Source organism: Furipterus horrens, unplaced genomic scaffold (assembly GCF_987537825.1).
Source record: "Furipterus horrens unplaced genomic scaffold, mFurHor1.1.pri manual_scaffold_15, whole genome shotgun sequence".
Classification (NCBI taxonomy): Eukaryota; Metazoa; Chordata; class Mammalia; order Chiroptera; family Furipteridae; genus Furipterus; species Furipterus horrens.
The window spans coordinates 18,358,802-18,374,599 of record NW_028327185.1 but is presented as its reverse complement, the minus strand read 5'-3'; the positions used below and the strand labels follow the sequence as shown (position 1 = coordinate 18,374,599).

The window sequence follows — 15,798 nt, the reverse complement described above, 5'->3', positions numbered from 1 at the left end:
ACCGCTCCGCGGGACCCCGGGCGTCGCCATCTTAGCCAGGACGGAAGCCGCGTGGGGACCTGCGGCGCGCGCGCAGCCGGCGGAACCCGGAAGCGGGGCGGCGCGCTCACGCGGCCCGGGGGCCTCCGGGGTGCCCGCGGAGTGCGACCCCACGATGGCGCTGGAGCAGGGGCTGGGGTCCTCGTCGGCCCCCTCTTCTCAGCTGCTGGACGCCTTGCTCCAGAACCTCTACGACTTTGGTGAGTGCGGGGCCTCGGAGCCCACGTGGAGAGCCGACTGGAGGAGCCGAGGGTTGGCTGTGCGCCGCGAACCGGGCGGGCCTCCGCTCTCGGGCTCCAGTTCCTGCGCGCCCAGCACCCCTCGGCTCGTCCGCCCTGGTACCGCGCTGGCTTCAGCACACAGCTTCTCCGTCTGTCACCTCTCTCCTGTCCCCGTGGTCGGGTTATTATTCATGAGTCGAACCTCCCAGCGCTTCCTTAGCGTGGGCACCAACCCAGTTGTCGGAAGCACCAAGGCTTTCAGACTTAACGAGGGTGATGCACGTGGTTTCTGGACCTTTGGGGATCCCCCTCACCTCGCCGCTCCCCAGACCCAGGTGACCCTCGTACGTTAGTTAGTACCACCTTGCCACGATGGGGCCTCATTCTTCAGTGTGTCCCCTCGCCAAGGACGTCAGAGAACGTTTTCACATGAAGCTTCTCACAACCATAACAACTTATGCCCTCCTTCTGTTATCTTTTTTGGGGAAAGAAGAATTAAACTTACCACTATAATTTGGCAACCACATGACCCGTCACTAGAAGAACTTTTTGCCCCAGGGAAGAAACCTCGTTTCTGCACCATATACTCTTAAATGTGTAGCGTGATGTTGCAAAAGCTATTTTGGAGCCATTGCTCAAAATTCTAAGCCCAGTTAAACAGTAAAAATGATAGCTAAAGAGTATTGAGAACTTCCCATATACTCTATGCTTTTCATGTATTTACGCATTTAATTTTCACAACCACCCTGCAAAGCAGATACTGTCATTAATCCCATTATCACAGGTGTAGAATCAAGCACTAGAGATTAAAAACTTTTCTGAAGCTTCCATAGCTAGTAATCTGCAGAGTCTGGGTTCCAATATGCAGGCAGTCTAGCTCCAGTCCCTGCACTTGAATTGACTGTACTGTGTCCAGAGCATCACTGTGCCCTTGGAAATAGTGGAGGACAGAGGAGACTTCATCTCTGACCTTGAGAAGCTTAAAATCCAGAAGAAAAAACTAAGCTGCAAAATCCTAGATATAGTTTCTGTGAACATAGGATGGAAATGATGCTTTTAACTACTTAACTACTACCTTTATATCCCAAATTCCAAAGTTTAGTTAGCTCTTAAGTGTTTACAGAATAGAAGACTAAGCAAGTAGAAGCAAATGTAAATGATCAGCCGCTGTTCAGAGAGCTCTGTGGCATTTGAACTGTTGGGTGAGGAACAAGGCCCAGCATTTTTGTTAGAACGTTCAGGTGAGTGGTCAGAATTGAAACAGGTGAAATGAAGAGAATTTATGGGGATTTAGTAGAAAATAAAGGCCCTTGAATTAAGCCTGTTGGCTTAGATTCATCTTAATTTACTACTGAAAGAAGATAGGAAAACTGTAATCTCTACCTGTAACCCCAGAAAGTGTTAACAAGAAACACTGGCTGCGATTTTGAGTACAAAGTGTGAGCCAACTACAGTTACCAGTCTGGGACTATTTTTTGCCACATGACACTTGCAGTAAGGACTAAGATGACGATTAAAATAACTATGCTGTTAAGAGTCCCAGACATGAATATAGTTACCTAGGAAAAGATGCTGTGCATTTTTGATTCTATAAGTTGTGCGAATACAATGCTCTTGGAAGAAAAACATTTAGTTTTTTCTTTGTGTGCAATAGCCTGGTGTTTCTAGCTGTGGCCTACGTATGCGTGTATTCACACGATTTGATATGGGTGGTAGCTAAAACCAAAACTCTTTCTCCTCGTGTTTGAGCAAACAGGAGAGACGGAAGGTGAGGCAGAAGAGAAACGGATCAGGAAGAAAAGAGAGAACAAGAGGAGAGATGTGGAGGCTCCGGTGGCCTTGGGGGCAGAGCCAGCTCCCCTGCCTGGCTCTCCGGGAAGGGGCCAGAGGAAGAGCGCTTCCACCTTCTTCCTGGAGCTCCGAGAAGAGCTGCAGTGCACCCCTCCCGTGACCCCCACGGGTGCCCCCACAGGGCCGCAAGTCCCCAGTGCCGCAGCAGCTCCCTCTCCCCTGAACAACAGGGAGCGAGTACAAGTGGTGGAATTCCGCAGCAGAAACAAAAAAAGAAAACAGAAGCCGGATCAAGACACCACCGCGGAGGCAGTAAGTTGGTTAGCTTATAGGTACAAACCCTGATGTTACAGTATAAGGTGAATATCTTTATAGATTACGCCAGGGGTCCCCAAGACCACCCTGAGGCTTGAGGATTTGCTAAAGGCATTTATCATACGCAGGACTTAGCATATAGTCACTATCACAGTTACGATTTATTACAGCAAAAGGATACAGAGTTGAATTGGCAAAGGGAAAAGGTACCTGGGCTGAAGTCTGGAGGAAACTTGGGGCAGGGTCTGGGGGTCCTCTCCCAGTGGAGCTGCATGAGACAGGCTTAATCTCCCCAGGGGTGGTGTGTGACAGTGCATGGGAAGTGCGTGGGAGTTTCACCCCAGCCCGGGTGTCCAGAGTTTTTACTGAGGGTCAGTCATGTAGGCATCCAGACTAACCCTAGTTAAGTTTTCGACCCCCCGAGAAAAAGCAGGTATTCACCATAAATCCCACTGTGCGTACAGTAGTCCCCCCTTATTTGCGGTTTCCCACGGTCAACCATGGCTCAAAAATATTAAATGAAAAATTACAGAAATAAACAATTCATATTTTTTCAGTTGCACACCATTCTGAGGAGGATGAGAAATCTCGCCCTGTCTGGCACTGTCCTGCCTGGGACGTGCATTGTCCCTTTGTCCAGTGTATGAACACTGGATGTGCTCCCTGCCCATGAGCTGCTTAGTAGCTGCCTTGGTTATCAGAAAGAGAGAGAGACCACATTCACATAACTTTTATTACAGAATATTATCATAATTGAGCTACTAGTTGTTGTTAGCCACTTACTGTGCCTAATTTGTAAATTAAGCTTCCCCATAGATATGTTTGTATAGGAAAAAGCAGAGTCTCTAGGATTTAGCACTGTCTGCGGTTTCAGGCAGCCACGTGGGAGACTTGGAATGTTCTCCCTGCAGGTAAGTGGGGACGACTGTTTTAACTACCTAGGCAGATCTGGTACAGCGTGGGTCAAGGCTTCAGGTGTGAAAAAACACTGTGTCAGGGACAATATTCTAATTGCTCCGTCCCTAGGAGCCAGCCAAGGGCCAATCATGAAAACTGGACTTTCTTGGGCGTGAGCAGGGTGTGCTACACCCAAGCCTGCCGAGTTCACCTGTTCTGCTCGAGAGGGCTCAGAGGAAACTCAGTCATTCAACAGCTGTTTTCTGGCCACTGTTCTTGTCACTGGGATATAGCATTAGACAAAATGGACAAATTCCTTGCTCTCAGGGAACTTCTGATGAAAAACAGTTTGCTTATACTGAGCAGCAGTCTTTCTCAGACCCAATTTGTAAGTCTCCCTCAAAATTCAGTCCATGATTTTTTCACAAGGACACCATAATGGTTTTGTCAGGGTCATTGCTAAAATCCAGATACTCCATTTCTGTAGCGTTCCCCATATCCTGTACACTTCTGTCTGTCATAAAAGATGATTGTATTAGTCTCTGAGGACTGCTCTACAGATACTGTCTCTCCAGATAGTTCTGGAGGCCAGAAGTTCCAAATCAAGGTGTTGGCTGGGCCATAGCCCCTCTAAAGGGAGAACTCTTCTTTGCTTCTTCCAGCTCCTGGAGGCTGAGCATGCCTGGCTTGTGGCTGCATAACTAAACTCTGCTTCCCTCTTCACGAGGCCTCTTCCCTGTGTGTCTGGGTCTTGAATCTCCTTCTGCCTTTCTTTTAGGACACCTGTCATTGGTTTAGGGTCCATCCTAAATCAAGGATGGATCTCATCATGAGTTCCTTACTTATACTACAAAGACCCTTTATCTAAATAAGTTCACGTTTACAGGGGATTAGAACATGGACATATCTTTTTGGAGACCGCAGTTGACTCCGCTACAAAGATCATTTAGTCTCCATGGTTGTTGATGAGCATATGAACATATGCTGGTGCCCAGTGCTTACCACATCTTTCTTATGGTTTAAAAAACCACCTGTGTAATTTTTTTTACAGTTCAGGCAGCGCTTCAGGTCAAGCTCAGCAGCATCTCCTCAAAGATCATTGGTGCATATTGTAATCACACCTGCCTTTATTTTAGGATTCTAGGTCAGCTCTCCAACTCTTATACTCCCAGTACTGAGGCACTGGGAACTGTTACAGGCAGGCCAAGAAGTGGATGTCCTCTGCCCATAGGCTGGCCAGAGTTCCCAAGCTGGCCGGCCAGGGTAGCTGACAATGATTAGCATGAATTACCTCAGTGTGCCATATAAATATTAGGATTTTCTGTGTGCACCACTGCTTGCTTAAAAGATTTTTTTATTGATTGATTTGAGGGAGAGGGAGAGACACCAGTTTGTTGTTCCACTTATTTATGTACTCACCAGTTGGTTCTTGTGTGTGCCCTGACTAGGGGCTGAACCACAAACTTGGTGTATCAGGACGACACTGATGAACTGAGCTGCCCGACCAGGGCCTGTGCCACTGCTTTGCCATATAATCCTGCGTTTGGAAAAGTGAACTGTCCTTGTTTCCTCAAAGTCTATGTCTTCAGGGTTCTCTTACACCCACTCGTGTTTCTGTTTCTGGAATGGAAAATATTCTTTCCAATAGGAAGGGCAGATGTTGGCAGTGAGTGAGTCTGCCTTTCTCTGTCTCTTAATAATAGAATGTCTGCAGGAGGCTGTTGAATTGTCTCCTTTCTACTCCAGATGGGTCCTTTTTCGGTGTAGCTGGCTTTTGTCCGGAACCTCAGCTCATTCTACATTTTGGACTTCCTAACATTAATGGTATTTTCCAGTGGTCCTTGGTGCTCTGCCCTTTACTCCTTTTTAAAATTTAAACTCTGAAAATGTGAATGTGTTTGGCTAAGGAGACATAATATGGACATAGTAAAAAACATATGAACATACAAACGCTTTAGAATGTGAACATTGCAACATGTAAATAAGTAAAGATGAATATAGTACTAGTTACATTGTCATGTCCTGGGCATAGGGAATGCTGGGAAAGAAGAATCAGTCAGCTGGGGCTGATTAGGACATGTAATGCTGTGTTAAAAGGTTTTGTGCCATGATAAGACAGCGTTGTGCCTGGCTCTTTAAAAGCTTACAGATTATTGTAAGACAGTCCAAACAGATACGGAATCAGCAAAAACATACGATAAAATAACGATAGCTTCCATTGATCAATTAGGGACCTAGCTGGTCATCTTTGGAGACGTAAGGACAGAAAAGATATTGGCCAGTTGGGGCAACAGTCCAGTCAGCCCTGCCAGGACCCAGGAAGTGCCTTTTCCCAGAACTTAGGCTTGTACTATAAATATTGTTGTTAAACTGAATTGTGCATCAAAGCAGGTTTTCGTGGGATGATGTGATTTGTAATAAATATTTATTTGGTCTTTGTCCCCATTCTGGCACAGAACTCCTAAAACCCTTGGATATCCCGAAGGATGAGCTGATGAAGGTGTCTTTTGTGTTAATGAATTGCGCTTTGGGAGGCATCTAAGGATGGCAGCTGGCTGCCTGGAGAGCCAGCCTTGTGGTTAGAAGGTTGGAATTTTCGGCCTCGCTGCCCTTACCTCTGGGGACGGTGATGGGTGGAGGCTGGAGGTTGAGTTCAGTGGCCAGTGCTTTAATCAGTCACGCCTCTAATGAAGCCTCTGTAAAACCCCAAAAGGACGGTGGGTGACCATGTGCAGGTGCTGGGAGGCGGGTGCGACGGGCCAGGGCACGGCTGCTCCACGCCTTTTCCCCGGGCCTTGCCTTGTGCTTCTCTTCTGTCCGGCTGTTCTGAGTTTCGTCCTTCTATAAAACCACTGATCTGGTAAGTGAATAGGTTTCCTGAGTTCTGTGAGTCACTTTAACAAATGACCTGGACCCAAGAAGGGGGTCTGAATTATAGCCAGCTGGTCAGAAGTACAGGTAACAAGCTGGACTTGGCTTTAGCATCTGATGTGGAGGGCGGTCTTGTGAGACTGAGCAATTGAGCTGAATTGTAGAACACATGGCTTATTGGATGTGTGGAGAAACCTCCCCACAAACATTGGAATTAGTGACCAGGACTCCTTTTAATGGGTTTATTTGGAAACTTGGCTACCATTTATTTAGCATTTTACCCTTTTCAGTTTTCTGGCAAATGAATTTCCTAGTCTTGTCCCATTTAATTCAAGTCTTTTTTCAATCCTCACATGAGGACATGTTTTTATTGATTGAGAGAAAAAGGCAGAGAGAGAGAGAGAGAAACATTTATGTGAGAAACATCTATTGGTTGCCTTCTCATATGTGCCCCGACCAGGTATCAAACCTGCAACCTAGTTATGTGCCCTGGCCAGCAATTGAACCCGCAACCCTTTCAGTGTACAGGAAGACGCTCCTACCAGCTGAGCCACCTGGCCAGGGCATCATGTCCCATCTATAGAGTAGTGACTATAGAAGTTGTTTGACAGGAAATAGTAGGTAAGAGATCATTTATCTATTCATCTATTTATTCCACAAGTAATTGGGCACCTACTATTGGCGAGACCCAGGAGAGAGCAGTGAACTTTGCCCTAAGGGAGTATGCAGTCTACTGGTAGAGTCAGGCAAACCCCAGGAAAATCAATAATATAATTAAACTGAGTTAGAAATGCTCTGAAGGAAAAACGTAGGGTCCTGAGAGTAACTGGCAGTACCCCCTTTGAGTAGAGTGGTTGGATAATCTCTGCGGAGGTGACACCAGGTGAACGCCTTTGTTAACGTGCTTGTAAAAGGAGCCAGAGGACCTGTTCAGGCAGAGAAAGCTGTGTTGCAAGTACCTCATGGTGTGGAAAAACCTGACGTGCATCCGTCCAGAGGCTGGAGGGCCGGAGGGAGTGGGGCAGAATGGAGAGTGACGGGAGCTGCCGGAGAGTCAGGCGGGCCAGCCCTTGACAGTTCTTGCAGGCAATGGCAAGACCTTCAGATTTAAATTTAAAGGACAAGAAATGCCATCAAAGATTTTTTAAGCAAGGGAATGAGGTGATTTATATTTTAAAAAGATCATTCAGGCCCCTGTGTAGTAAATAGGTTACAGGTCAGCTCTTAACAAGAAGCGGGGTGGGGGGGCACTGAGTCAGGATGTGGTTGCCATGGGCCAGGTCCTGTGGCGTGGCCTGGGCTTAGGTTGGGAGGGGTGAGTGATGAACCCACTCTCGAATGAGTATTGCAACACTGCCAACGAGGAGAAAATGTCTGTGCTCTTCACCTGGTGTCATGTATAGTTTAAAATAATCCAAGTGTTGTTTGGCCCTAAGGGACATGTCTTATAGGTGCCATTTCTTCACCCTTAACTTTGGGCCATCTTGACAAAGGTCACGAACCTTAGCTTGTTTTGTGGCCTGCATAGAAGAGGGATAATAAAGACAATAAAAGAACCAGAACCGTGCACTGAGATCAGAACGGACTCTCGGCTTCTGTGGCCTGGACTGAGGTCCGTGTAGACCTCTTTTGAGTATATAACGGATTGCTAATAATAGCTGATATTTACTGGGTGCTCACTGTCTACTAGAAGCAATTATTATATTCATTAATTCATTATCTCACCGAAGCCTTACAATTCATGAGACCTGTCTTCATTTTAAATTATTTGCCTGCATTTAAACAGTAACCCCCAGTCTCAAATCTATAGCTCTAAAACCCTGGAGCCTTGGAAACCACAAATTAGTTTTTGTTGTTGTTGTTTTTAAGTTTGGTACAGATTTCTCTGGCAGGAAAACCTGACCTGAACTGATATGAGGCTTAAGAATTATTTTCGTTTGTTCCGTTTGGCATTGATATTCATTGATGCTGCACAGCTGTGAATGTCCTTCATTGTGGGTTGTTGCCTGGGGCCCCCACTAGAGTTGGTATTTAATATTCAGAATAATCACAGTCTCACCTTTTAGAAATGTAAAAACTGACTTTTCTGGGGATTCCAGATAAAGGGTTGTGGATGCGAAATAAGTACCGGAGCTCAGGTCAGGCCCAAGGCCTCTGCCTTCAAAGCTGTGTCCCTGACTATTTCACCACAGAGACAGAATGTAGGTTAGCTTAGGCTCTTGTCCAGAACTTCCCCTGACATGAAGACATTTCCCCACGTTGCTGCCCTAGGGTCTTACTGGCCTCATAATCTGTGCCTTACCTGGATTGTCCCTAGGACTCCACCCTGAAGTCCCCCCTTCTCCAGCGCCCCAGCTGTTCTTTAGTAGGTCCAGTGTCAGGTCTGTGTTGAGAAGAAAGTAATCTAGTTGAAGTAATTTATACTCAATAAAATATGTCACAAGTTTATCAAAACAGAAGTAAGGCCAGTGAATCACTAAAGAAGTTAAGTAGTAAAAGCGTATTGTGGCCACTGTTTGCAGCCCCGGAGTGCTCCAGCTAAAGCATGGAGTGGGGCTCAGAGGGGTACTGTTCTGACGCAGCTTATGGGGTGTGGAAGCAGTGACTTGGTTCTTCCCAGTGATTGGTTACGATATCAGAATTCTCCTGAACGGAAGGGGATTGCTTAGTGGCTATCTCGTATTAATTTGGGGGATGAATCTAAGTTTCACTTAGAATTTTCAAAGGCTGAAGCAAGAAGTGACCACGGTCAAGTTAGCCTCACTTGTCTTGCAAAATGAGCTAAGTTAGGCTTTGCTTGTGCGGCTAGGCTGGTTTTGTCTGCTCAGGAGTCTTAAAATCTGACCGCCATTTGTTTCATTTGAACAGATATGAATACTTTCTCAGTATTCCTAGAATTACTTGAACAAAAGTTGGACAGTGTAACTAATGGAATAAAAAATCTAGTAAGTGCAGGAGAAAAGACCTTGGATCAGCGGGTCAGCCTGTAGACGAGGCATGGAGCCTGTGAGCTGCCTACTTTCATCCTGCCCCCCGCCCCATTTCTCCCAAACGCTTCCTTCTTCTTACAGCTGTCTTCCTGCTTCATCGCCTAACATACAAGGTCTCCAGATCTCCAAACACGCACGCTCTCGTGTGTGGGGCAGAAAGGCTGTCTGCGTCAGGATGGGCCAGGCCCTGGTTTGAGCAGAGACAGTCCTTACATCTCAGTGGCTTAAAAGCAAAAGTTAGTTTTTTCCCTCGTGGTACGTGGCCATCAGAATTGGCACGGGCAGGGTGCTCTGCGCCATACCCTCCTCATCTGGGCACCCAGGATAATAGGGGCTCCACCTGGAAGGTTCTTGGTTGCTTTGGTGAGGAAGGGGAGGTAGTGAACGGTGCTTAAAGGTTCCACGTGGAAGGGGAACCCTCTGTTTACATTTCTTTGGCCAGAGAAAGCCACGTGGCCCTGCCTGACTCAGGTGGGCAGCAACGCCCAGTTCTGGGTGCGTAGAAGTCGGGGCGGACCCAGTGTTGTCTGTAGGCGGTAGGTAGTGCCTCCCACCACAGTGGGGACGCGGGGGAAGAAGACGAAGCCCCCAGTTGTTTCTGTCTCGGGGATGCATCGTGAGTGATGTACCGAAGTGGTTTCAAAGCTGTGAATAAAAACTAGCGCTTGGTAGCGTTGGGGGTCATCCTAATAGACTCAGCATCATGAAACAGCAAGAATTTTTCCCAAATGTTTGCTTTTCTATAAACGAGGATCCAGAAGCCAGACCGTTTCTCAGAAACACATCAGCAACTCCAAAACTAGGACGTTCCTGGTAAAGTGTTAACAGGGGGCTTGGGATCCCTGAGGGGGCTCTCCATCTCTGACCTGTCCTGCCACCCAGGCCTGCCCTTGGTCTGCACAGCCCCCGAGCCCAGGTGCCACACAGCAGGTGAGCAGCAGTGCGAGGACTGGGCGTTCCGTGGGCTGCTGTGGAGGACAGGGACGTCGGAGGCTGTGCCCCGTCCTCTGCGGGCCAGTTCCACGGTAGCCATCCCACAGGGGCCCAGGCGTGCTATGACGGCGCGTGGGTCTCTTTAGGCCTCTGCCCTCTCCTGCTGCTCTCTAACAACAGGCGGGCCACCTGACGCTCCTGAGGGAGGCTTTCAGCTCGGCGGTGTGTAGACAGCCGTTGCTTCATGCGGGAGAGGAAAGGAGAGGAAGGCCTTCTTAAACATTTAGAAAAGGAGATCAAGTTTTCATGGGATTCTGGAGATCTGTGAACAGTATACTGTTTTTAAATTGAGTTTATTGCAGTAACATTGGTTAATAAAAGATATAAGTTTCAGGTGTACAGTCCTATAACCCATCCACTGTATATTGTATTGTGTGTTCACCACCCCAAGTCAAGCTTTCTTCTTATTCTTTTTTTATTTTTTTAGTATATAAATTTGTATTTAAAGATTCGGATATGATTCTGAAATCATTAAGATTTAATTCATTTGTTCTTCAGAAGTATTGTTTATCATATCACTTTGATTAGATGTGCATGCCAGTGGAAGAGAGATCCTAACTTCAAAGTCAGCGTAGAGTCTTTTGCAGCCGTGGAAGAGGAAGTAAGCCTTTCCGGGGTTGGTACGTGGATGTGCCCCCTCAGCATCCTCTGTGCTCTGCCTGTGGTCTCAGTTAAGGCATCTGATTCTGTGAAATGTGTGATTGTCTGAATAAAATTGGAAGCGTAATAAAAGCATGGCAGCATGGAAGATGCATCTGTGGGATCGACAGCCCAGAGCCAGGCCACGTGCCTGGAGCACGGCAGATGCCCTCTGGGGTGGGGTGCTGTTTACCCAGCACCCAGGCGCGTCCAGAGCCCGTGTGTGCGTGGCAGCCGCTGAGCGGTGCCGGGGGGTACGGGCGCCTCTTGGCCCCTGGTCGGTGGGTTAGTTGATACCAGGAGCATTAGTCATGCTTTCCTGTTCACCAGACCTGGGCTGCACTCTCACGCCATTTTATCCGATGTCCTTGTAATAATCACCAGGAGGTCAGTGCAGGGGTCCTCGCGGAGATGGAAGCCATCATCTGTGATGACACATACACCACACGGTGGGGGACAGACAGGATGAGCGGAAGCACAGCTCTGTTTGGAGAAGAAGCAACAAGGAGACACATAGCCTGCAGGGTGCCTCTCAGGGAGGTGGGGAGCAGGACTCCTCGCTCCCACCAGCACAGCCCACCCTGCTGAGCAGGACCCAAGGACCCCCTTTCCCAGAGGCTGCGGGCTCCGCCCTCTGCATCCTGTCGTCCAGATTGGGGCTGGGGTTGAGTCGGGACCTCTGTCACTGGCCAGGTTTGGCAGTACAGTTTCCTGGTCAATTCTGCAGGCTGGTAGCCACAGCCAGAGGATATATTGATGTAAAGAGCCGTGTATTTTGAAGGCTTGTAGTATGATTATTTTCTGTGGGAATTAGAAACCACATCTCCACCACAGTGGAGTTCTGTTAGCCATTAGAATGGATGGGAGAGAAGGAAAGAGAGAATCACGTATTTAAACATAATCTTTTTTACCCTCTAACATCCCTGCTCACACAGTTACCCTCTTCTGACCCCCCCCCCACACACACACACCTGTATGGGTGGTGCATGAGGTACAGCACTGGTCTCGCCCCATCTTTTCTTTTCTGACTTTCTCATCCGTCCTTCCTTAAGCCTCGAGACCTTAAAACTTTCTTCTCCATTTTTCTTCCATTAGGTGTTAATTGGGATTTTGTGCATCATGCTGGTATTTGTTTAGTGTTTAAGCATCTGGGCCAATTTCAAGGCTTTTTAAAACAAGTCCACTCAGTTGGTAGTAGATACTATAATGAAGTCCTAACAGATGATCTAAATAAGAATTGTTTTTCTTTTTCAGACCAAAACTAGTATCCTTGAGAAAGATGTGAATATACAAGAATTCAACTTAGAAAAGGTATGTGTTTTGAAATTGTTTATTTTTTAATCTTTCTATTGCCAAAAAAGATGAAACGTTAACACGTCCCAGGGCTGGGGGCCGGTGAAGCACATCACTACATTCACTTTCTTGGATATCATGCAGTCGTCTGAATGAAGCACCCGGTTTTGTGACTGCAGCACAGACGATACAGCGGTGAGCGGGGTGAGCGAGGTGCGTGGGCTCTCTGGTTGTAACTAGGTCTTTAAAATGCACAAGGGGAAAGACAGGAGGAAGTGATTCAACTGCTGAGAGGAGGTATTGGCGACTTTTTCTCTCCTTTTGACGATCTCTTTTTAAAGAGAAACCACAGGTCTGTGCTTAAAGCTGTGATGAGTGGGCCCTAAGTGTGAGAGCGCATGTTTGGAGAGGTACCTTTAGGTTACAGCTATTGCCCCGTGGGTAGCAGCTGTTTCAGAGAGCGTCCCGGAGGGCTGCAGGCTCTGCATTGACGGCAGTTCTGGCCCCGACTTGTGCAGGGAGAATGGTTGGCCTCAGCTGTCCAGAGTCACGGGAGCCGTGCTGGGAGGTGGTGGTCCCCAGGAGGAGACCGCACCCGGCTCCTTCAGCCCGCATCCCTGACTCCTTGCCGGCAGCAGCCCCTGCAGGGCGCAAGAACACACACCAGCACCGGACGCATAGCCCATCGCGTCTGAAACGCACCGCTACTGGGCACAGAGTTCCTCTGCGGCGGTTCTGGAATGCACTTGGGTCTGATTCTGCTTTGTGCCTGCAGGCTCGGCTGGAGGTGCACCGGTTTGGGATCACGGGTTATGGAAAAGGGAAGGAACGCATCCTGGAACGGGAACGCGCGATTATGCTGGGTGCTCAGGTGAGCGGCTGCTCAGCCTCTGTCACGAGACAGGGCACGGCCAGCCGGGGCCAGGGACCCTGGGACATATGTGCAAAATAAAAACTAATGTTACGCGTCCCTTTCCTTTCCTTTCAGCCTCCCAAAAAGAGTTACGTGAATTACAAGGTTTTGCAGGAGCAGATCAAAGAAAAAAAGGCAGCAAAGGAAGAAGAGAAGAGAATGGTAGGTGTCATGGCCTTTTCTTTATTCAGACGAGAACAGAAAGGTGGTTGCAGCTTGTCACAATGGCATGTGGGCCTGGCTGCTTGGAAAGATCTAGAGTTATAGGGTCCAAATCTCGCCACTTACTCAGGTCAGCAGCATTTTACAGGACCAGCCACGTGGTCTTGCATGTTTACATGAATGGCTTGATTAAAGTAGCACCCTCCCATGCAGATAACATCAGCTACTTTGATTGTTCTTCCATAGAGCCAGTTTTTTTTGTGTGTGTATTTTATGTTGTAGAGTGCACAGGGCTGATGAAACACCCCAGGTGGGTGGGCATTCCACTCCCTTTCATCTGAAACAGAAATCGGACATGTCTACCCTCAGTCTTTTCTGGAAAAGGTTTTAGGATGAAACTCTGAGTCTTTTATTTTAATATGTCTACTCAAAAATATGTTAAAACAAATAGCCTCTCAGTGGCTCTTGATCACAGACCTCTTGCCTTTCTATTACTGATGTGTATGTAATCTTAAATTTCTGAAATCAGGCCCAGGACATAGATATTTTCAAGAAGAAGAGGAGGAAGGGGCAGGAAGACAGGTGAGTGACCCTGTGAGATACTAGGGTGGAGCAATATGGGCAAACCTATTGATTAGTTCTGAAAATAATCCTTGAGTGTAGGTGGTGTCCCCAGCCTGTTAGAGCGCCCCCTGTCTCCTCATCAAGCCCTTTAAGGGGAAGTCAGGACTTCGTACATTGTCCAGCATAACTCACCGACCTCAGAACTGAAGTGGGAACCTTCTCCAGTCTCCTGTTTTCAAAGACCAGACACTACAAGTGACCAGTGGAAACGCTGAGATTGACGTTTCCAACAGGAGACTTGTGACCACGCGGACCGAGTCTGTAGCACCGGTCCTTTGATGCCACAAGAGAAATGGAACATCCGTGCTGTTGCTGAAGTGTGTTTCTTAGCTTTTACTCAAGTGCCTTTTCTCCCACCTTGAGTCACTATCTCAGAATTGACTCCTTTTGTCTTAACCTTTTTCTTGGACTCTTAGTGGGCTTGCCCATGCCGTCAGCTGGTCATTTGTTCTGGCCATATCTGTGTGACTATTGAGGGCCCACTGGGCGCCAGGCATGTGGTGTTGGGGATGGACTGGGATATCATTTTAAGGAGGTGACATCTGAGGTGAGAACTGAGTGAAGAGGAGGGGCAGCCTGAAAAGATCTGGTAGCAAGAAGGTTCCCTATAGAAGAAACCAGTGCAAAGGCCCTGAGGCAGGAAGGCAGTGGCATGTTTCAGGGACCGCGGGGAGACTGTACTGCGGTAGGACAGGCAGCTGGCGGGGAGGGGACGGGGCTTTGCAGGAGCAGACAGTGGTGGTCTGCTTAGTGCTGCTGCGATCCTTCTTTATAAGCTTAACTCTGTACTTTCCTCTCATCGTAAATGCAGGAAAGCCAAAAAGAAGAAATCAGCTCCCAGTATTTTGTCAAATGGACGGATTGGACAGGTTGGCAAATTCAAAAATGGAACACTGATTCTGAGCCGAGTTGATATCAAGAAAATAAATTCTTCCCGAGCGGCTAAATGAGGGGCTCTTTGAGCTCGGGAGAGGAGCAGGAAGTGCCGTTGTGCTGAAGCGGGGCCTGTGCCAGACTCCAGGCCGTTCTCTCGTTTCTGGTTTCGTGGACTGCCTTTTAGGGAAACAGTCAAACAGAAATGAGAAAATTCTGGTTGCTGAAGTGCCTGTTTGAGGGTGATGGGCATGGTGGGCCAACCACACGCAGCGTGCATAGAAAGCAAACCTGTTGGGAAGATGTTTAATTTTCCTCAGCGAGGTTTGCTGCGTTCCAGCTCCGCTGATGTTTGTGTGTTCACTTAGAGTAAGAGTTTCCATAAGTTTACTGATTGTAAGTGCTAATAATTAGCTTTAAATTGCCATTTAATTTTCTAAAAATGATTTAATGTTACTATCTCATGAAAGAACTAAGAATGATAATTTTTCAGTTATTTTGTGGGAAAAGCAGTTTTCAGTTTTCAAAATCTACTTCATAAGTTATATAAATGAAATAACAACTTTTGGGGTCTATATGACTGTGACTATTAAATAACACAACAGACAAGTTTGACTCATATCCGAGTACCTACATTTAAGCGAAGGCTACCTCCTTCAAAGTAATCACATTGGGCAGCTAAACATAAATTTTTTAATGCTGTCGCCTTTGCAGAGAGTGTCTAGAACTCAAAGCTATGGCACATTTTAAAAAGTCTTCAATGTGGGAAATCCATTTTGACTGTTTATTTTTTTAGGTCCCCAAAAATTCAGATCCAAACCTAATAAAGTTTTGGTCAAGACAGAGGGGTATAAGTGGCTTCTTTATGTGACTTATAAGGTGACTCTGAAGGCACTGCCAGGTGAGCTCCAAAAATGTTTTGAAATAAAGCAAAGTTGGACTTGGTGTTTTACTTCCCAGGTGTGTTGTGAAAGGCAGTATTCATTAGGGTATGTAATTTTGGTTGTTCTTAAGAGTAATTTTTTTAAAAAGGTGTAGAAGATCCCAAACATGACAAAGCAGCAGGAAAATTCTCAGGAGCTAGAAGTGACCGTTGGTGTTAGCATAGCTGCGCTGAACTCCCTTTGTGCCGCAGCAGAGGGCCCGGAGGCAAAGGTGCCCTGCCTTGCCCTGGCCT

At 47.3% G+C, this 15,798-nt stretch overlaps 1 protein-coding gene across 1 annotated transcript; it reads left to right on the top strand.

Annotated features, from left to right (window-relative positions):
• Positions 1 to 53: 53 nt before the first annotated feature.
• FSAF1 (40S small subunit processome assembly factor 1) lies at positions 54 to 15,566 on the top strand. The gene is made up of 7 exons (XM_090263466.1): positions 54 to 239; positions 2,017 to 2,363; positions 12,011 to 12,067; positions 12,825 to 12,920; positions 13,038 to 13,124; positions 13,654 to 13,706; positions 14,560 to 15,566. The coding sequence occupies exons 1-7, from the start codon at positions 155 to 157 to the stop codon at positions 14,696 to 14,698; spliced, it is 864 nt and encodes a 287-aa protein (XP_090119592.1). The 5' UTR covers positions 54 to 154; the 3' UTR covers positions 14,699 to 15,566.
• The last annotated feature ends 232 nt before the right edge of the window (positions 15,567 to 15,798 follow it).